The following is a 23,083-nucleotide window of genomic DNA, read 5'->3' on the forward strand; positions in this document are numbered from 1 at the left end:
AATACATTTCCTGAATCTTACTCTGTGCCACTCTTTGGCCTTTTGAACCCTCTCTCTCCCCTCTCCCCTCCCCCCTCCTCCTCCTCCTCCTCCCCCCAAACTTGGTCCCCACTTGAGCATTGCTCCCCTCTTCTCTCCCATTCTTTTTCTCCCCCCCAAACTTGTTGGTACCCCCCTGCCCCATGACCTTGGTCGTGGTTTCAGTCTGGGGAATTTAAGAACGGGATCTCGCAGTGGAACACCTTGCGACAGAGTGGGAGATTAATGCAAATTGCGAGTCCTTTGCATTAATCATTTGCAACCCATCCAACGTGGAGTGTTTCAAAATAGCAGAACACAGTTACAAGAAATCCAATGAAGAACTTTTTTTTAAAAAAATGATTTCATTGCAAGATATACACCTTCTGTGTTTTACTTATTAAAGTTCCTCTGCTCATCCACCGTTGCAAATCAATTATGTTTCCCACAACATATTAAAACCTCACGTGTTAAATAGCCGGAGCAGGCATTCAGCGCTTCGAACGACCCGCCAACTTAACTAAAAAAACACACACACACACACACGAGGCGCACTGAAGTATTGGCTTGAGGTACGGGGACTTGTGAGGCTGAACTTGGTTCAGATGTCTGAGTGTAGTTTTAATTTACTCGGAAGGGAACGGTGTCACCCCAAAGCACGCCTGCAAGAAAGTTACCCAGTCATGATGTGAAGTGGTCAAACCAGTGCTAATTAATACTGCAGCTCCCACTGATAAGACATCCCACCAGCCCATTTCCTTCTAGTAAAAGCGGGTGTGTACAATTCTCTCTTGCACACAATGCTTTCATTGTATCACCCTCTATCAAGAAAAGATGTATCCTTTTCCTTCCCCTTGGCCTGCCTGGCTCTCTACCGCAGGGGTGAGATCTCCCAGATTCTGGTTATCCAAACTCTAGATTTACCCCTTCAAAAACTACTTACTGCTTGAAATGTACACTGCACTCCTCCTTCCCAGTTATGCTAAAATAGAAAACGGCTCTATTTTTCGGTTTTTCTGTATTATTTGTTTTCACATGATTGGACTGAACTTCAGGGAGATTTCTCTGGACCAGACCGATTTTGCCCGTTTTTGTCTTTCGCGTGGTCCCCTCCCTCCTCCACGCTCAGCACCGACTGCAAGCCCAATCCAATATCGCTTCCAGGCCGGAGTGAACAACGCTCCCGACCTCCAATTCTGAAAAAAGTGCCAACAAAGCCACCCTCTGCATCGCCATCATTTATGAGCACCTTTTGAGTGCGTGTGTGGCTTTCACTGTGTGCGCGCGTCTGTGTATGTTTGTGTCTGTTTTGTATTTGTGTCTATGTGTCTGTGTTTATGTATGGGTTTGTGTCTGTACATGTTTGTGCGTGTGTCTATATCAGTCTGTTTCTATATGTGTGCGTGTCTGTGTGTTTATATAGGTCTGTGTCTATGTATCTGTGTGTGTGCCTGTGTGTCTGTCTGTGTGTATCTGTATGGGTTTGTGCCTGTGTGTGTGTCTGTGTCTATATGGGTTTGTGTGTGTATGTGTTTGTATGTTTCTTTAACATAAATTGCCACCCATCAAAATATTAGAAATAAAAGAAAATGTTTCAAATGCAAATTCTAAATAGTGGCCCCCAAAATGAAAAATTAGAGAATGGGCTGACTTTCATGAAAATATTTTTTGCATCTGCTCTGTCAAGGAGAACCTGGCTGGTGCAAAAACAATTCAAACTAACAGGTAAAATGAGATAAAACACAGCTGAGACTTCCTTTTACATATCAATATAGAATGATATTGTGTGTGTGTGTGTGTGTGTGCAGATGCTTTATTCAGCAATTTTTCATACTTCTTCTGACCTCTAAATATCGAATACATTCAAAACCTGTGTGGTGAACTCGTACCAAGTCAGATCAGTGTGCCAAAACAATTTGAATGCAACTCTGCTGACCATTGTCCCATTGCAGAGGCAGCAGTGTGTCGGTTTTGAACGGGTTAATGAAACAACAGACAAAAGAGGATGTCATGCACGATAAACGGGTGCTGATATCATTTCACTCACTAGATCTGTGAAACACCCTCTCTCCTGACTTGAACACCCTCCTGTAGGGTTAGGGGAATAAACAGGGAGCCACAGAAATTAAAATCAACTCTTGTGTTAGCTTGTACCTTATCAATCCTTCATCCACTCCCATCCCACAGACACACAGAGACACACACAGTCATACATAGACACACACACACACGCACACAGATACACAGTAACACAAACAGTCATACATAGACATACAGAGACATACAGAGACACAGAAACACAGAGACACAGAGACACAGAGACACACAGAAACACACAGAAACATGCATAGACACACTCACAGACACACACAGAGATACCCATACACAGAGGCACACAGACATACACACACAGATATTGACTCACAGACAGAAGATGCTTGGAACAGATTGAGGTGACCTTTTTAAAACAGATTAAAAATCAAAAACTTGAGTGGGTTAACAAAGAGCTGAGTGTATTTGTTTGATGGCCTGTTCAACCTGCAGAAGCTGGTGTGAGTGGGGGTTGCCACTTTTTGCCAGAGTTCAGTCCCACTCTCAGACATTCACCTGAAATAAAAAGTTCCTCATTGTACAGTTGGTTAACCTCCGCCAGCAGCTGCATTTTTAGTTTTGCTTTGCAACTGTCTCATTCCTACTCCTGTCATTTTCCATCATCACCCCTCCAACCTCCGTCCCCAAAAAAGAAACACATCAATCGCTCTTTAAAAAAATGTTCCAATTTTCTCCTCTCTTTTTCCTCCCCTCAACCTTTGAGATAAATTAGACTTTTTTTTTCTCCAAGAAATGTTTGAGACAAACTAAATCCTTGCTTTAATATCCCACCGCCTCTCGAGACTCCTGGAGGTGGGGTACAGTTGCCAAAGCTGGCAGCAGCCTTGCTCCCCCTACTTCCCCCCCTCCCCCCCATTGTCTCTCCCCTACCCCCAGCCCACGCACCTCCCATGACCCAGTACCTCATCTAATTGGCTACTCTTCACAGGTTGGCAGACTGCTCATAGAGCGAGTCCACCCCCTTTAGTAAAAGAAAGACTTGCATTTATATAGGGCCTTTCATGACCTCAGGGCTTCCCAAGCTCTTCATGGTTCACGCCCAAAGATGCACTTTGAAATATAGTCGCTGTTCTATAGAATGATACAGCACAGAAGGAGACCATTTGGCCCATTGTGCCTGTGCCAGCTCTTTGATACAGCTATGCAATTAATCCAACTACCCCCTGCTCTTTCCCCATAACCCTGCAAATTTTTTCCCCTTCAGGTATTTATCCAATTTTGAAATTTACTATTGAATCTGCTTCTACCCTTTCAGGTAGCATATTCCAGACCACAATAACTCACTGGTATTAAATCACCCTTTAAACTTCCCTGCTCTAAGGAGAACAACCCCAATTTCTCCAGTCTTTCTGCATAGCTGAAGTTCCCTCATTCCTGGTCCAAGTCTGATAAATCTCGTCTGCACCTTGTCCAAGGTCTTGACATCTTTCCTAAAGTGTGGTGCTCAGAATTGGATGGAATACTCCAACCAAGGCCTAACCAGTGATTTATTACAGTTTAGTATGACTTCCTTACTTTTGTACTCTATGCTCTATTTATTAAGCCCCATCGTCACCCCATCATCAATTTTAACAACCTTCTCAACTTGTCCTGCTACCTTCAAAGATTTGTGTATGTAAACCCCCAGGTCTCTCTGTCCCGCACCCATTAATATTGTACCATTTAGTTTACATTCCCTCTCCTTATTCTTCCTTCCAAAATGCATCACTTTTATAATGTAGGAAATTCAGAAGCCAATTTTTACACAGCAAGATCCCACTAACAGCATTGTGATAATGATCAGACAATCGTTTTTAATGATGTTGGTTAAGGGATAAATGCTGGCCAAGACACTGGGGATAACTCCCCTACTCCTCTACAAATAGTGCCATGGGATCTTTTACGTCTACCTGTGAGGACAAACTGGGCCTCAGTTTAATGCTTCATCTGAAAGACAGCACCTCCAACAATGCAGCACTCCCACAATGCTGCCTTCCAAGATTTTATGTTCAAGTTCCTAGAGTGGGACTGAAACCTGTGATCTTCTGAGGCAGAGGTGAGAGTGCTATCAACTGAGCAAAGCTAACATTCTAACAATAACAGTGGATAAAAGCTTAATGTATGATCTTCCACCCTCTGCTACTGTAGCATTGCTTAATATAAGCTCATTAAGGCCTGGTTAAAAGAGCAGACAGAGGAATGTCACACCAGCACAACAAGCCGCATCAACTATTATTCTCAGTAGTAAGTTCCTAGCCGAGTCCTTTAATGATCATCTTGTCAGACTGCACCTGCGATCTCTGTAACATCATCCAGCCCCACAACCTTCCAAGATCTCTGCACTCCTCCAATTCTGGCCTCTTGCACATTCCCGATTTTAATCATTTCATCATCGGTGGCCATGCCTTCAGCTGCCTGGGCCCTAAGTTCTGGAGTTTCCTCCCTAAACCTCTCCCCCTCGCTCTCCTCCTTTAAGATGCTCCTTAAAACCTACCTCTTTGACCAAGCTTGACATCTCTAAATTTGTCTGAGTGTCAAATTTTGTTGAATAATCGCTCCCATGAAGTGCCTTGGGGCATTTTATTATGTTAATGATGCTATATAAATGCAAGTTGTTGTTTTTGATGGCACTCAAGCCCAAGTTCTTTGATATTCATGTTCAATCAACATGTCCACTTCCTCAAGCAATTTATCAGTCTTTCATTGACTTATGTGGTCCCTTCGAGACTGGATTAAGATAGTTTCTTTTCTCAACAGCAGCAGAGAGGTGTAAAGCTAAAGAGCTCAATTAAACTTTACTCAAAACAATCCATTTTATTCCAAATCAACCAGGTTTCTTCTGAGAGCAACCTCCATCCCCACAAAGATACCCCCACAACCCCACAGAGCAACCTCCAGCCCCACAGAGAAACCTCCAGCCCCACAGAGAAACCTCCAGCCCCACAGAGAAACCTCCAGCCCCACAGAGAAACCTCCAGCCCCACAGAGAAACCTCCAGCCCCACAGAGATATCTCTACAACCCCACAGAGCCAGCTCTGTTCCCATAGAGCAACCTCTATCCCAGCAGAACCACCTCCATCCCACCTGGATTCCTCCGACCCCACAGAACTGTTTCCAATTCCGCTTTCGCAGAACACTTTTTGACCCAGAAGTGGCGAGGGCAAATTTCCTTGAACCTGTTTGGTTTCAAACGCTAGGATATTCTCACTTCAGCCTACTTTCCTTTCAAAGCACAAAATGAAATAATGAATTAGTGGTCGTTCAGAGTTTGTAATTAAACACAGCACTTTGATTGAAAGACTCAACCTGTGGTATCATCTGTTGAGCTTTGCTGTCCCCAATTATTACTCACTCTGCTCTCCCCTGGCCATTACTGCTTAATTAAAAATTAAAATAATTGTAGGTTCGCATCCCAGTATCTCTATTATATTTAATCTGTGTATCTAACCCACTGGTTCACAATAGAGCCGTCCATTATTCCATTTCCGCTGTGGGAAGAGATGAGAAACCACAACAGAGAATGCAGCCAATGAACGGCAGATCCATCAGCCTTGGAAGAAGGAAGGAGTTATTATTCAGATGAATCCTACATCAGAACAGAGTCTCGCACATGGTGTTCCATTACAACTTTGACTCGAGTGGGCTAGCTTGGATTGGTTGGGCCGAGTGGCCCATTCCTGCTCTTTATATCAGGCAGGGTGTAAAACCTGCCTGATTCTGTGGCTTTTACGCCCGCTGAGTTTGATACAAGTTGCCCTTAATGTGTGTTCCCAGTACCTCTTCATTGGACTCAAGGTTTGTAAACGTTTTGCACTTTGATGCAGATATTTGCACACTCTGCATAACCACTCAAACATCATTTTACACCATCTCTAACATTTTCCAAACCCGTAAATTCAAAGGCAATGGGAAAAAGTACCATTTCATTTTTGTCATCTCCCTCTGACTTCAGTACATAAACCGTTATATGTAGAAGCAGATTTAAGAACGCGGGAGAGTTAGCAGAGGATGAAAGCCGGAATTTGTCTAGCTCCTAGCTCATTCTCCCAAAATAAGGAGGGAACAGAGATACACAGCACAATTCCATTCACAAATCTGGAGCGCGGGCATTAATTCCAGCTTTTGTTCATCCGAATCCAGCCTGCTTTGAGTGTACTCGTGTAATTATTTTAAAGCAATGCCTGCTAATTGGAATCGGAATATCTCTGGGTGACCGTGTCTGCTTAAGTTATCATTAAACATTGCTGCACTTGTTAATCTCTGTCAACTGTGGCTCAGTGGGGTGCACTATCAACTCTACAGTCAGAAAGTTGTTCGCTAGATTGATTCTAGAGATGAGGGGTTTGTCTTATGAAGAGAGATTGAGCAGTTTAGGCCTTTACTCTCTAGAGTTTAGAAGAATGAGAGGAGATCGAATTGGAGGTATATAAAATAATGAAGGGGATTGACAAAGTAGACGTAGAGAGGATGTTTCCTCTGGTGGGGCAAGCTAGAACGGGAGGTCATAGTTTTAGGATAAGGGGTAGCAGATTTAAAACAGAGATGAGGAGAAGTTACTTCTCTCAAAGGGTCGTGAGTCTGTGGAATTCACTACCCCAGAGTGGGGTGGGTGCCAGGACATTGAGTAAATTCAAGGAGGAGATAGACAGATTTTTAACTAGTAATGTGTTGAAGGGTTATGGAGAATGGGCAGGAAAGTGGAGCTGAGGCCGAGATGAGATCAGCCATGATCGTATTGAATGGCAGAGCAGGCTCGAGGGGCTGAATTGCCTACTCCTGCTCCTAGTTCTTATGTTCTTAAAGTTGTGGGTTCAAATCCCACTCCAGAGACTTAAGTACAAAAATCTCCCTGATATTCCAGTGCAGTACTACGGGAGTGCTGCACTGTCGGAAGAGTGGTATGTTGGATGAGACGTTAAAAGGTCCCACTGCGTTATTTCGAAGAAGAGCAGGGGAGTTCTTTCCCAGTATCCCAGTCAACATTCATCCCTCAACAAACATGACTAAAAAGAAACAGATGATTTAATCACTTCCGCATTACTGTTTGTGGGAGCTTGCTGTGCGCAAATTGGCTGTTGTGTTTCCCACATTGTAACATTGACTGTACTTCATTAATTGTAAAGTGCTTTGGGAGACCCTAAGGTCATGAAAGGCCCCACAGAAGCTTGTCTTGCTTTCAATTCTGTGTATTTCAGCCCCTGAAACTGCTTGAATCCCTTTGAAGACTGTGTGCTAAATGCAGTTCGCTTGTGAAACACGATCCTATTAGCCCAAAGTAGCAGCTTCAAATAGAAATCTCTACCCGTGCTGCTGACAATACATCAACATCTAGTTTGTGTGGGCAGCTCACTTCCAGGATTATGTATCTTTCTATCCCCCCGCCCCCCCCACCGCCAAGTTAAAGAAATACCTATTTTCTTGATCCCTGTGGTGAAGGGCTGAAAGGGGCCAATGTGGGGCAAGAGGTCTAACCAACATTGACTAAGTCCTAATGGTTGGGATGCCAGTGTTTGTCACTGACTCCTGGGAGGCACTTTGTGTGTGGAGCAAGGGAGGACTTGTTAGGCTTTGAGAGAGGTCCACCCACTTTGAAGGAAGTCAAACGTTAATGGTTCTGCCCGGGGTAGGCCTGTTATCTCAGCAATGTGTTGGTTACATTGTCACTGAATGGACAACCACTACCAAGAAATCCGATGTACTCTCACATGAGCACCATGCCATTAATTTGTACTGGCTCCTTAAAAAAACATAATGGACCAGCATTCAAATCCAAGACTATTAGCCCCTTCCTCCATACCCCCACAGATTCTTCTGTAAAGGACTATCGACTAGGTCTGTCACTGAAGTATCTAGAAACCTATTGATGAAGACATACCATCTTTAAATCTCAGACTACAAGCGTGCTTTTAACATGCTCACAGGATTAAAAAAAACTTACTTCAAACCCTGAATCTATGTCTCAAATCTGTGGCTCACACATTGGAGCAGACCTCGAGTTTGTGCGCGGGTGTATAAGGAAGCCTTTTACATTTTTATTTTGACTGCAGTCAATCGGAGAGGGATGTGAAACGGGCTGCCAACTCAATATTGCTGATTTGATATCATTTTACAAAGTCAAGATCTACCCTGTCATGTTTCTCCACCGCCCCCTTTCCCTCTGAATGATGCCACTTGTTTGAACAGCTGACACAGGAAATGGGTCAGCTACACAAAGGAGACGGGCAAGAGGGTACCATTCCATGAGGCATCCATGGCTTGGATCTCTGGAAGGCCCGAACAGTGGGAGGAGAAATAAAAAACTCCCCCCCCGCCCAAAAAAAAACACACGAAAGAATATAGATTGATCATTAAGTCGTTAGATGGATTGCTTCATCCCTTATGCAAATGGTTACGGTGTTTGTTTGCAAACTGAATTTTTCTTTTGAAAGAAATAATCCTGCTTTGAAGTTACTGCATCCTTATTGTTCGAGGAAGGGGCTTTGCTCCACAACAGGTCTTTTATATGCTCAGGAATTCCTGGGGTCACATGGAAAATATCAGGAAGCTTACCTTCAGACAATATGGCGGAGTATTGCCATATCTGGGTGACTGACAGCACGGCAAGACTTTTTTTTTTTAAGCCCAGTGAGAATCATTAAAACTAACAGCACAGAAGGAAGCCATTTGGCCCATCGTACCTGTGCCAGCTCTTTGAAACTGCTACCCAATGAGTTCACATTCCCATCCCACCTCTGCCTCTTTCCCCATAGCCCTGCATATTTTTCCTTTTCAAGTATGTATCAAAATCTCTTTTGAAAATTACTATTGAATCTGCTTCCGCCAGGCTTTTAGGCAGCACATTCCAGACCACAACTCGCTGCCATAAAAAAAAAATGTATCTTCCATCTCCCCTCTGGTTCTTTTGCCAATTATCTTAAATCTGTGTCCCTCTGGTTACTGACTCTCCTGCCCCTGGTGACAGTTTCTCCTTATTTAGATTAGATTAGAGATACAACACTGAAACAGGCCCTTCGACCCACCGAGTCTGTGCCGAACATCAACCACCCATTTATACTAATCCTACACTAATCCCATATTCCTACCAAACATCCCCACCTGTCCCTATATTTCCCTACCACCTACCTATACTAGTGACAATTTATAATGGCCGATTTACCTATCAACCTGCAAGTCTTTTGGCTTGTGGGAGGAAACCGGAGCACCCGGAGAAAACCCATGCAGACACAGGGAGAACTTACAAACTCCACACAGGCAGTACCCGGAATCGAACCCGGGTCCCTGGAGCTGTGAGGCTGCGGTGCTAACCACTGCGCCACTGTGCCGTTCAAAACGACTCTAAGTTTTGAACACCTCTATTCATTCTCCCCTTAACCTTCTCTGCTTCTCTAGTTTCTTCACATAACTGAAGTCCTTCATCCATGGAATGGGATGAGGGAATCTTACTTTCTATTCTGGTGTACGGTGCCACAGGCAACAGCCGCTCTCTGTGGCTTAACCAAATTGAATATTGGCAGGCTACATAACCGTGTGGAGCATCACAGCTGCCCACCCCACCCCGACCTGTACACCCACTCTGCAGAAAATAAAAACCTTCACTCCTATGGAACAACAACTACAATGTGCATTTATATAGCACTTTTAAGGTAGTAAAATATTCCAAGGCGCTTCACAGGGGTCTTATCAAGTGCTTGGTCAAAGAAGCAGGTTTAGGGAGAGTCTTAAAGGAATAGAGAGTGGTAGAGGCAGAGAGGTTCAGGGAGGGAATTACAGAGTTTAGGGTTGAAGCAGTGGAAGGTGTGGCCACCAATGGTAGAGCGATGAAAATCAGGGATGTGCAAGAGGCCAGAATTGGAGGGGCGCAGAGATCTCAGAGGGGTGTAGGGCTGGAGGAGGTTACAGACAGACTGAGGAGCGAGGTAATTTTTGTTTAGTGTGAGGATTCAAAACACCTCCTCACTGAAAATTGCAGTCATAGATTTCATGAACCAGAGCACCATCAGCAGATGTAAATGGTGATAAATCAAGACATCTGATTTTCTTACTATTTACAGGACAAACTGCCCCCTAAACTAGTAAAGGTGTACATGAGAGGGAAAGGAATATGCCAATAAGGTTAGATAAGGTAGGGTGGAAGGAGGCTTGTGTGGAGCATAAACACCACCATAGACCAATTGGACTGTGGTTTGTTTCTTTGCTGTAGACACTGTGTAGTTCTATGTACAGCACCTGCTCATATCCCCATTAAACACTGGATGTAGAAGATCTATCTTTAGCAGCAAATGAATGGCAAATGGCACCGACTTCACATTCCACTCAGGTAGCCATACCCAATGCTCAGCACATAACACCAACCCCCCCTCACATACCTTTGCATTGCAGAGAAACTCTACACCTCTGCTTCCAATATTGCTGCTTGGTTTGTCAAAGTATTGTATAAAAATGTGGACACAATGTATGACTTTAAAATGAGCACTGGATTATGTCTGTTTACCCTGGTTCATTTATTCCCCCATCCCCTAACACTGCTTCACCTCACCACAACTTTTGGCTTTCGCCCTGCGTGCAAGGTCAGCAGAGATCGAGGAACTAATTTATAATTTGAAAAGTGACCACCGGGAATTTTCAGAAAATCCTTTTCATAGAAGCAAAGGAAGATCATGCATTTCGATACCTTTCACAACCTCAGGACATCCCAAAGCACTTTACAGCCAATGATGTAGTACTTTTGATGTGTAGTCACTGTCGTGATGCAGGCAATATCCGAGCTCCCCTTCTCCACCACACAGCGGGTTCATGTACCAATCCCTAAGTGTGGTACTGAGGCACACTGTTCAGGAAGGTCCCTAGTTTGATTGCAGGTGCCTGTGTTGAGTTACCTGATGTCAACCAAGGTGGGGTTGCTAAAATTGGCTGCAGTAAACCATGTACTAGGGATGGGAAAGTAAACAGTCAGCCAGGGTTCCCACTCTTGAAATCTATCCAGTGAGTCTTACTGAGGAGCATAAATACCATGCAAGAACGGGTACAGATTGTTCTATGTTTTACTGTCTAGTGTTACTGAGCTAGGTATCTTGCCTGGGTGTTGCAAGGTTGTCGGTTCAAGGATTCCAGTACTTGAGCACACAATCTTCTTGCATGAGGAAGGTGCAATCTTTCAGACAAGAGGTCAAACCCGAGGCCCTGTCTGCCTCCACAGGACATAAAGGATCCCATTGCACCATTCAAGAACAAGCACAGGGATTTTACCAGTGTCCTGATTAATAGTCCTCTCCAAAGCAACACTATAAAAAACAGATTATCTGGCGATTTACCTCATTTGCTGTGTGCAATTTTGCTGCTTGATCAGCATACATAACAGTGACTGCACTTACAAAGTTATCCCTTGGTTGTAATGCAATTCAGACCATTAGCAACAAGACAAGGTCTTTAAGACTCCGGAGCCTACTCTGACATTTAACTGGATTTGCACCTCAACTCCATTTCCCCACCTTAGCTCGTTCATTATCCCCGAACACCCTCACCCAACAAAAAACTATCGCTCTCAGTCTCCAAAACTCCAACTGTCCCTCAGCATCCACAACCTTTTCGGGAAGGAAATTCCAGCTGTGTGTGAAAAAGCACTTCCTGATTTTCCTCCCAAATTGTCGAGCTTGTCATTTTAAGATTATATCCCATCATTTGAGATTCGCTAACCAGAAGAAATAGTTTTGACCCCCTCGAATCCTCTTAACATTCACTGACAAGGGTCCTATCTAAAGAATGGCCTCTTGCCTGAGCCACTGGAGCCAGCCCTGTTGTCAGTGGACTTATACGCCAGTGTGGGACGATGCCTACAAGAAGGGGAGGGGAGGAAAATGGGGGATGTGGGATGGGAAACAGATAGAGTCTCAGACCAGCTGCTAGAATAATGGACAGAAAAAAATGACTTCACAACAGCCAAGTTGTGGCTGCACTGGTCTTTGTGGGATCAGAGCGAGGGGGTGGCTTTCATATGTGATTTTCTCTTCAAACTCCACTAATATATTGTGTGTTTTTAATGCTGATGCAAGTTCAGACCAAGAGCCTTGAAGGCATGTTGTTTAAACACAGTGTAGGCGCAGGATATATTTTCTCTGGTAAATTGATAGTTCAAAGCAAACACAGTGGGTTGACCTCTGCACCCATCCTCGAGATTAATCCCGCTATATGTAATCATGTGGTCAGGCTAATTTATGTTTATGAATCCCAAAAATGGGGGAAGAGATTTCCACTGTACTTTATCACTTCAACTCTCACTGTGCAATTTGCTCTGTAAACCAGTCTTTGGCGTCCGCTTTAGATTTAACTTAGCTGCCACCAAGCTCAACTCAAGTCTTTTTTTCTCCAGTCTCCCAAGCTCTGTTCTACACAACCTCCAACTCACCCAAGACTCCCTCGCTCATTTACTATTCCCCTACTCTGTCCCATTCAGCAATCACCTTCACTGGCTTACACTGCCATTCTCAAATGCATCAAGTTCAAATTCCTAGCCTTTCTCGGCAAGTTCCTCCATGGTTGCACCCCTCCTTGTCTCTTCAACCACCCCCATTCCAGCACCCAACTACTTTTCCAACATCACCTCCCATCTTCCACTCCACTCTAAGTGGCAGAGCCTTGGTAAGTCCTAGGCCCACCCTTTAGAACTCTCTCCCCAAAACCCACCCCAGTGCTACTCTTCTCCTCAGCTTTGAAGTCCTCCCCAAAAACCCATTTCTTCAACTAAGTTTCCTAAATCTTCCACTTCTCAGTGCTGGTTCTTGCTTCTGTGAAGGGTGTTGGGACATTCTGCTATGTTCAAAGGCACGAGCACGAGGTAAATGCGCATTGTAGTTTTGCGCTTAATACAGAGTCACTCGGCAGGTCAGTGGCATCGCACAAGGTTTTTGTAATGACATGTCGTAGCTTTGGCCTCGAGTCATTGCAAATGAAGTGGCATCATTCGGGTCTGAAGTCACCAAAGACACGTTGAGGCAAGGGATGCGAGAGTAGGAAATCTTGCATCACTTCAGCTGTGCATTGACAACATTGTCACTGTGTGGGACATTTTATGCCACACGTCAGAGACACAGTGACTTGGACATTAACATTGAACTGAATTTTCTGTACGCACACGAGAGTGCAACTCACCAAGGCTCCTTCGACAGCATCTTTCAAACCGGCGACCTCTACCGCCTAGAAGGATAAGGGCAGCAGACGCATAGGAACACCGCCACCTGCAAGTTCCCCTCTAAGCCACACACCATCCTGACTTAGAACTATATTGCCGTTCCTTCACTGTCACTGGGTCAAAATCCTGGAACTCCCTTCTTAACAGCACTGTTGGTGTACCTACACCCCAAGGACTACAGCAGTTCAAAGCAGCTCACCACCATCTTCTCAAGGGCAATTAGGGATGGGCAATAAATTCTAGCCCAGCCAGCGACACCCACATCCCACGTCTGAGTAAAAAAAAACTTGCCAGTTCATATAAACATCCCTTGTCCAAGACTCCATTCCCCTGGCAAGACACTAGTGCCCGGTGGCTTCAGGCTTCGAGAGGGCACCTGGCAAAAGCAACTTGGCTCAGGTGGCAGCACTTACACCACAGTTGGAAGCTGGCAGGTTTACGTCCCACCTGGGACTCAAGCACATTATTCAGGCAGCACAGGACTGCTGTCCAGCAGCTGAGATGCTAAGCCGAGGTCATGTCTTCCCAGTCTGGTGGATATTACCGGGTGCTATTCGAAGAAGAGCAGGTGTGCGGGTTTGCAGGGAGAAAGGAGGTCCTGGCCAACAGTCTTCTCTCATCAAAATACACCACATACAGATTATCTGGTCATTCATCTAACTGCTGCTGGTGGGATCTTGCTGTGCACAAACCGACAACTGTACTTGACCTGCTGAACAACAGTGACTGCACTTCAAAGTAATAATTATATCTCAAGTGCTTCACGCATTATGAACAGTATGAGATACAAGGTGCACTTCTTCCTTAAGTTTTCTCTTGTACACCAGTCGGATTTACGTGACAATGCTTAGTAACATGAGGCTGGTTCACACTGCAGAATATCCACACACTACTTACGAGGTTAATGTTGCAAAGCCAAATTTTCTATAAAACCTCATTAAATGTTTATATTTCTTATTTAATCTACACAGGTAGCTGGAATATTTGTTCAAATGCAGTCCCCATCTGGTAAACCGCATCGACAGCGATTTGCATTTATACATATAACATAGTAAAGCATCCCAAGGCGTGTAATCAGAGAGCAAGTTGACACCGAGCCACATAAGGAGATATTAGGACATGACCAAAAGCTTGGCCAAAGAGGCAGGTTTTAAGGACAGTCTTAAAGGAGGAAGGAGCGAGGTAGAGAGGCAGAGAGGTTTAGCAAGGGAATTCCAGAGTTTAGGGCCTAGGCAGGCAGAGGCACAGCCACCAATGTTGTAGCGATGAAAATCAGGGGTGCTCATGAGACCAGAATTGGAAGAATGCAGCTATCTCGGAGGGTTGTAGGAGATTACAGAAATAGGGAGGGGGTAAGGCCATGGAGGGATTTGAAAACATGGATAAGAATCTTAAAATCTCCAATTATGAATCAATAAAGACTCACAACATTAAATGTTTCTTGCAGCCTTGAGAAAGCTTGAGTACTGATTCATATAGTGTGTGGAATGGATTTTGAGCCATTCTGGTGCATCAAGTGCATTGTACAACACTAAAACTATTAAATTTTTATTTATTTATTTATTTCGAGATACAGCACTGAAACAGGCCCTTTGGCCCACCGAGTCTGTGCCGACTATCAACCACCCATTTATACTAATCCTACACTAATCCCATATTCCTACCACATCCCCACCTGTCCCCTAACACCTACCTATACTAGGGGCAATTTTTATAATGGCCAATTTACCTATCAACCTGCAAGTCTTTGACTGTGGGAGGAAACCGGAGCACCCGGCGGAAACCCATGTGGTCACAGGGAGAACTTGCAAACTCCGCACAGGCAGTACCCAGAATCGAACCCGGGGTCGCTGGAGCTGTGAGGCTGCGGTGCTAACTACTAACAATATAAATATATATTAGTAATAAAAACAGAAAATGCTTGAAATACTCATCAGCTCAGGCAGTATCTGTGGTGAGAGAAACTGAGTTAATGTTTCAGCTCAATGACCTTGTATCAGAATTGGGTCAATGTGAGCTCCAGTGAAAGATCATCAACGTGAAACTTTAAGCTTGTTTCTCTCAAATTTTGTTCAATTACACTCCCTTTGGATGTGCTACTGCTTTAAAGACACTATATAAATGTAAGTTGTTGTTGATAGTGCTGACAGCCATTCTACACTATGGTACCTGCTTTCCTGTATCTGCAATGTGTTCCGTTGTCCGATACAGGCATTACCCATTTTGCTGTAATTAGGAAGAATTATGAAGGTGAAATTATTGATTGATATATTGAGGCCAAAATCCCTCATTCCCCTTCGAATTTTGCCGTTGTTTTGCACCACTGTTAGTAAGCATACAAGTGTGTAGAACATTGCTGTCCCTCAAAAAAAAAGACATTGTTTTGTAAGGATTGTCTCTCCCATCTCCAAATAGAGCATTGTAATTAATCCAGCCTCGCTAACTCCAATCACAACTTCCCGCCTGCTCTTCTTCCTTCTTCTAACCTCACTTTATTGAAACCCAAGACCTATCCTGCCGTCTCCTACTCACTCTTTAACTCATTATATCTCAGAACCTCCCAACTATGGACCTTCTCACCTCCCTTAGTCTTGCCTTTAGAAACATAGAAAATAGGAGCAGGAGTAGGCCCTTCGGCCCTGCTCCACCATTCAATAAGGATCATGGCTGATTGTCTAATTCAGTACCCTGTTCGCGCTTTCTCCCCATATCCCTTGATCCCTTTGGCATTAAGAAATATATCTATCTCCTTAGCCTTGGTTCAAATGGAAAAACTGCTTTACTGAGGTGGGCTCAAGGACCTTGGTGTACTCACTTCAGAGAAACAGAGACTTAGATGGAGGTCTTATAAAAAAGGGCTGGAATGTGTGCCCATTGACAGATTATACCAGTTTACAGCAGGGATAAGAAACAGAGACAGTAGTAGTGAACAGTTGTTTTTCAGACTGGAGGAAGGTATATAGTGGGGTTCCCCAGAAGTCGGTATTAAAAGCACTGTTTCTCTTGATATATATTAATGGCTTAAACTTGGGTGTTCAGGGAACAATTTTGAAACTTGTGGATGACACAAAACTTGGAAGTATTGTGAACAGTGATAGACTTCAAAAGGACTGGGCAGACTCGTGGCAGGGCAAATTTACCACAGAGAATTGTGATATGATACATTTTGGCAGGAAGAATAAGGAAAGGCAATATACAATAAAGGGGGTGGAGGAGCAGAGAGACCTGGGGTTACAAGTGAACTAATCAATGAAGGTGGCAGGGCAGGTTGAGAAAGTGATTAATAAAGCAAATGAGATCCTAGGCTTTATAAATAGAGGCATAGAGTACAAGAACAAGGAAGTTATGGTGAACCTTTATAAAACCTTGGTTCAGCCTTAATTAGAGTATTGTGTCCAGTTCTGGGCACCACACATTCAGAAGGTTGAGAAGGCATTAGGGAGGGGCAGAAAAAAATTCCAAGAATGGTTACAAGGATGAAGGACTTCAGCTATGTGGATAGATTGAAGAAGCTGGGGCTGGTCTCCTTAGAGAAGAGAAGATTTAGAGGATATTTGATAGAGGTGTTCAAAATCATGAGGGGTCTGGACAGAGTGGAGAGGAAGAAGCTTTCCCATTAGTGGAAGAATGGAGACCAGAGGACACCAATTTATCGTGATTGGCAAAAGAAGCAACAGCGACATGAGGAAAAACTTTTTTTTTTTAAACACAGCATACAGTTAGGATCTGGAATGCGCTGCCTGACAGTGTGGTGGAGCCAGATTCAATCGTGGTTTTCAAAAGGGAATTGGATAATTATCAGAAGAGAAAAAATTTGCAGGGCGATGGGGAAAAGGGAAGGGGAATGGAACTAGATGATTTTGCTCTTGCAGAGAGCTAGCATGGACATGAGGGGGCTGAATGGCCATTCATCTGTCCTGTAACCAGTCTATGATTTTATGATTCTAACAGATTGGAGAGGACCGGGGGCATGATCAACCAGGGCCACTGCTCTTGTTCATCAGCCAAAGACCAGTGCTGGAAAGTGCAGGTCAGGTGAGAACAGGACCAGACCCCCCAATGATGCACTGATCCCCTGGTCGACACTCAAAATCTAGGCTTCATCACATGGAACTGAAACAAAGATCTTGCATTCCTCTCGAACCTTTACCTCAGGGCATCCCAAAATACTTTACAGCCAACGAAGTACTTGTGCTACCCATTGGGCCAGGGCTGGATGAGGCACTGATGACAACGAGTGTGGAGCAAAAACCCAGCCACCAGGAGGCAGCCTCTTCAGAACAACAGAGAACATTGGAGAGGGAGAGAGGGAGAGGAGGAAGAAATTAGTAACTGAAAGAAGCCTAAATAGAAAAGTACAACAGGAAAATAACACGTCCCCCCCAAAAAAAAAATTACGATAGCACAGACACAATAATTTCAGGTGATAATAAATCATACAAACTTTACACTTGCAGTACCTCGAGTTTTTTTTCCAACCTATACCCCACTTTTAGCCATTTGCTATCTCCATGTAACAGGCAGTCCCATTGTACTCTACAGGCAGCCCTCTAATAATCCCACCTCTTCAAGAGTAAAAAATAACTGATGAATCCAGTACGGGGGGGTTTATTTTAACTCTTTGTAAGGTTGGACCTTTGACAAACACACTTCTCAAAAGAAAAAATGCACATAGATGTTCTTAGAAAATGTTTCCCCTTACAGTTACATTCATTTATCACTAAAATCCAGCAGGTAACTCTATTCATATTCAAAATAAAATCATATGCTGGGAATTATAAACTGATGAAAGTGTTGTGGGATCGGAAAGCGGGAAAGAGGTAATGTTTCAGATGAAACCCTCCAGCAGAGTACTGGCTGGTGTCTCCTTTCAAACGCTGACTGGATTTTTGAGCATTCGCTTTGCTCTCTTCCTTTCCTATCTTCATTCTGTTATGTCACCTGAGAGCAGATACGGCCACATCGGCAGCGAAACGCTTAACACACTGGCGCGAAATTCCTTTGTTAGTTTAACAAGAGGCGCTAACAGATATGTGGAACAATTTCTCCCTTGAAACAGTGGACAGGGAATTTCATACAGATGTGTTAAGCGCCAACAATATCCAGACAGCATCATTTCAAGTCTTGTACATCTAAAATACATAGACATCTTGAATCTAGAAATGGGTCTGTAACATTCTCCGCTCAGAGATGTACCTGCATCATAATTCTAGTAAATATGCATCGTCAATGCAGAAATCAGTTATTTATAATGATATCTCTTCTATTAATCTGTGGTTATTTTATAGGATAATCGATATATATATATATATATATCACTGTTCAGAAGTTTGACAGAAAAGCTCCATTCAGTTCCAAGATGGAAATTAAACCGCCTATCAGTATTTTATTGTATTACTTTGCACCTAAGGCGCATTTTTTTAAACTTAATTTTGGATTTTGGTACTGTTAAGTAATATGATTTTCGGTGAATATGACATGACACAACGAAAAGTTCCCGTGATAGTTCGCAGTTTATCTAATCTCTAATCCTTGCTGAGTTAGCTGGGAGTGAGCTGGAGTGGGTAGTTTAAAGAGTGCGACAATTGCACCCCCCCCCCCCCCAACCCACGCCACGCCTTTGGTTTTGTCTAGGCGGGGTGCGGAGGGGCGGGGGTGATAAAATCGGCCGGAGTCCCACTTCTGATCGCCATCCGGCTCGGCGCCATGCGCGAGTCCCGCCTGGCTGTGAGTCCCCACCCAGTCGAATAGCCCGCTATTGCGCACGGTGGTGAAACCCGCGCGTGGGAAAATTGCCAGATCCCGATTTTTGTTTTTCGAAAAAGGCCATTGGCACATTGAGGTTGGGCCTCCTGCTGTTAAAAAAAACGGGCCACCTTGGGCAAAGTATAATAAAGGAGAGTAAACCCAAAGAAATCCTACTTCAGTGAGGAGCTACGGGGGGGGGGTTGGGGAGAGGAGTGGGAAGGAGAGTCTAATTAGCAAAGATATAAAAATATAGTGGAATGGGGCGAGGCAGTGCACTGCATCATGGCAATACTGCACGAGTCCCTCTCCCCTCTAATAACACTGCCTATTATAATATACTCAGTGCAAAATATAATACACTGAGTCATCCACAACTGGAATGAATGCGTTTCTGTATAGTTACACACATGCCCATACAACTGAGCTCATTCCCAATATAACGCGAACTCACAGACAATGAATGGAATCATGGTAATATCTTATGGTTCGGGGTAGACCCACCAGATCCAGCACAGAAGGAGTTAATCTCAGTGGTGCTCTCGCAAACCCACGTTATCCTCATCCAAATATTCCTGAATGGAGTGACTGATAAGTAAGAAATCCAGAATTCACCCCCCAACTCCTCCTGAACCGACTTTTAAAAATAGTCACATCAACTTCTGCATTATTAATTCATATTTTGTCACAAATAGGGAATTAATCACCACCGTCGCTTATTAATTAATTAATAAGCAATTAAGTGGAATACACAATAGGCCTCGATGTACTACAAACCAGAGCAAAGCCTCGGTGACAGGATTCAAACACTTGACATATTTACAAGCGAAAATTTAATTAAAACATTAAAATCTGCACGGCCTGTTTAAAAAAGAAGTTCAAGAGAGCGCGATTTTTTTTCTCTCTAAAGGTTAATTTAGCACTATTTACCCTCACCTCCTCCGTATGAACTCTGCAGAGAACACGGAGAAACACATAGATTTAAAATAAAACAGTCTGTGAGGACACAGGTGTTCAAGCCTCCGCTCTTGTTGCTGAAGTCTTCTTTCACTCTTGAACATACTTTATATTAGGACAATGTGAGTTTTTATAAAAAACAGCTTTCTTTTTGCTAAATTGGAAAATACAGCTTTGAAATTATAAACAGATATAACAAAATCAGCATTTTGACATTTCATTTTAACGCAGCCCGCAGCATCTAATAGATGTTCGGCTGTGCAAATGTGATTAGATCAAGCAGCAGCAGCTCGGTAAATTATCATTTGTTTTATTTTTTAAATTATTTTGTAAATAATCGAGACACCAGCAGTGCCATCAAATTCAGAATATCAAACCACACGAAATTGCTTCTAGGCTTATCGTCTGTGTTTGTAATTTTGAATGAAGGAGTTTAGTTACGTGGATTTCAAAAGAATATTGTGAGAGCTCATTAAATTCCTCCAGCCTTGCTTCTAAAACAAAGAGATGCTGTAATTACTTTTTACAGTCAAGTTGCACAATTTAGTGTCTTAGGTGTACAACATTTTGTTTTTAAACTAAAATTCTGGGGGCCTGAAATCATTTTCACAGTCCAAACCTCTTCCCGGTCATTGTTTCAACTTGCAATACAAAAGCAAAATACTGCGGAGCCTGAAATGTCACCGACATGAAACATTAACTCTGTTTCTCTCCACAGATGCTGCCAGACCTGCTGTGTATTTCCAGCACTTTAAAAAAAATTAAACTTTCAATTCTCAACCATAAATAGAAAGCGATTGTCACTAAGTTCCATGTACACCAGTTATATCGGTGCATTATAAATAGCGTCCCCTCCACTAGTCCGTCCAACAGCAGGTCCACAATCATCTATAATTTCCTTAAAAATATTTTAAAATCACCACAATTACACAGAGAGGGAGAGAGACAGATAAATATTCAAAGGATGGTAAATTTTTCGCACGAGACATTCTTGGAATGAGTCCCGTTATAACACACAGTTCCAGACCCGTTTTTTTTAAAAATCATTTTTTAAAAAAGTTAGCAGAACTTTTACACAAGTTCTCTTGGCTGCAGACAGTCATCTCTATGGGCAAAGAGACTGCAAGAAGGATATCCCGCTAGCAATCTTCATCCTTAGAAATTTGCACAGAACAGACAACGCCGCGATTAACAGATAACAGATTACAACTCCTGTTAAATTACGAATAGTTCTTTCTGGACAAAACAGATGCAAACACAGCTTTACAACCATCCACAAATTCACAGCAAAAATTAGCAATAATTCAGATAAATCCCTCTCTTGTTTTTCCTATTATATGACAGTGACGCTGTGACTGTTAAATTCCAAATAGGAGATGCATTTATATAAATTTGGGATAACCGCCATTTTCTGTAAATGACAGCCATGTACAAAATACAGAGAGAATTCTGGATTGTTGCCATAAAGTCTCCTTCCAAACAGAGAGACAAATACGAAAAACACACACACAACCAGTAAAGGAACGGGGCTATGGGGAGGGAGAGAGAGAGGCACACACACACACACACACACACACACACACACTGGAACAAAAGCAAAGCAACTAATCGTATTTTTGCATTCCCAATATTTTTACATTTAAAAAAAAAATAGCCAAGCTAAGGAGCATTTTACCTGAGTCAAGCAGAGCGGGGAGTACATAGTTAGTACGGTGAAGAATAATTCGGGCTTGTATGAGAATGCCGGTTTCAGGCTCTTTGCAAGAATCTATTTTCCATGCTGAACTCTAACCCCGGCTTCGGAGTTCTGAAAGCGAAAGTTAACGTCGGTGAGTGTGTGTGTGTGAGACTGAAAGAGTGAGTGGAAGAAAAAAGAACTCTACAAAAGCTGTTGGTTCTTTAGTTCCAAACACAAACAACACACAAGGAAATCCACTCGGGGTAAAACCGCAAAGATTGTTGTCAAAAAACTTTCTCCTTTTGGGGGGGGTGGGGGTCAGTTACACGTGACGTAATGAAACTGACATGGCAAATGTTGACTTGGAGGGAGAGAGAGGGGGGGGGGGGGGGGGGGGGGAACGTGAATAAGGGAGCAAACAAAGAGCGGAATAAAAGCCCAGAAACGGCGTTCGACTTGTCAAACTTTGCGAAGATTGCTGAGCGAGATCACACGCTGCAAAAACAGAAGGGCTCCCTCTTTCTCTGGCAGGAATGACACCGCCGCCTGCGTCCTTCTCTGCCTGGCGATTCGCTCTCACTGCTTGTGGGAGTCATCAACAATCAAGCAATCTCTCTTTCCCTTCCTCCCTCCCTCCCTATCCCCTCCTCCCCTCTTCAGTCAAAAAAATAATAATTAATATTTTATTTGTTTACAATTTGCAGCCGGAATTTTTTGTTGACTGCACTGCAAAATTGGCGATGGACAAAAATTGTCCAGTGTTTAAAAGTAAACTCCCCTAAAAACTTCAGTTTCTGGACCAAACTTTTGTTTCTTTTTTATATATATATAAAAAAGGGTCGGTGTGTACCCAGCTCCCATTTTTCTGTGTAACAAACGTCTCCCGCTTTTATACAGGGAGGAAGAGAACAAAATTGGCACCTTTGCGTCCAGGGTCTTAAGGCGCCGCCTTGGAAAACGGGATTCACACACTAATCTTCATTCATTGAAACTTCCCTTGTTCGGAAAAGTTATCACTTCGCTTACACTTAAAAGAACAAGTAAATATCTTCACTTTTTTGGAGGGGGGGGCGGTTAAATTCTGGAAACATTGCCTTCTCGCAGTCTGTCTAAAAGGGAGAAGTGAAAATCGCGATTGCAACGTGAATTTTGGGATTCAGAAATACGCCGTTGAAAATGTGCTCAGTGCTGCCGTTTGTATGCGCGGGGGAAGGGAGGGAGTTGTCGCTGATCTTCTCTGCTTGCAAATAAGTTAAAGTAATGGTGCTGCTTTTCTGAGGAGGATCGGGGTGCGAGTTCACTGAAATCGGCCCCACGTCTGTTGTGTGTGTGTGTGTGTGTGTGTGTGTGTGCGCCGTTGCAAAATCGTCCTCTCTCTTGTGCAAGTCACGTCTGCCTCTCATTCCAG

The 23,083-nt window shown here is 43.5% G+C and overlaps 1 protein-coding gene across 7 annotated transcripts in view; it reads right to left on the reverse strand.

Annotated features, from left to right (window-relative positions):
• nfixb (nuclear factor I/Xb) overlaps window positions 1-22,767 on the reverse strand; it is a 342,103-nt gene extending 319,336 nt beyond the window's left edge. Inside the window, exons 1-2 of one of the 7 annotated variants that reach the window (XM_068021133.1) lie at window positions 22,702-22,767; window positions 21,673-21,804 (exon numbers count right to left, since the gene is read on the reverse strand). In XM_068021133.1, the coding sequence (XP_067877234.1) occupies window positions 21,673-21,699 (27 nt within the window). In that variant the 5' untranslated portion in view covers window positions 21,700-21,804; window positions 22,702-22,767. The other 6 variants (XM_068021132.1, XM_068021135.1, XM_068021131.1 and 3 more) reach the window with 6 other exon arrangements.
• Window positions 22,768-23,083: the final 316 nt, after the last annotated feature.

The sequence above is a fragment of the Heterodontus francisci genome, chromosome 43, assembly GCF_036365525.1.
Source record: "Heterodontus francisci isolate sHetFra1 chromosome 43, sHetFra1.hap1, whole genome shotgun sequence".
Lineage (NCBI taxonomy): Eukaryota > Metazoa > Chordata > Chondrichthyes > Heterodontiformes > Heterodontidae > Heterodontus > Heterodontus francisci.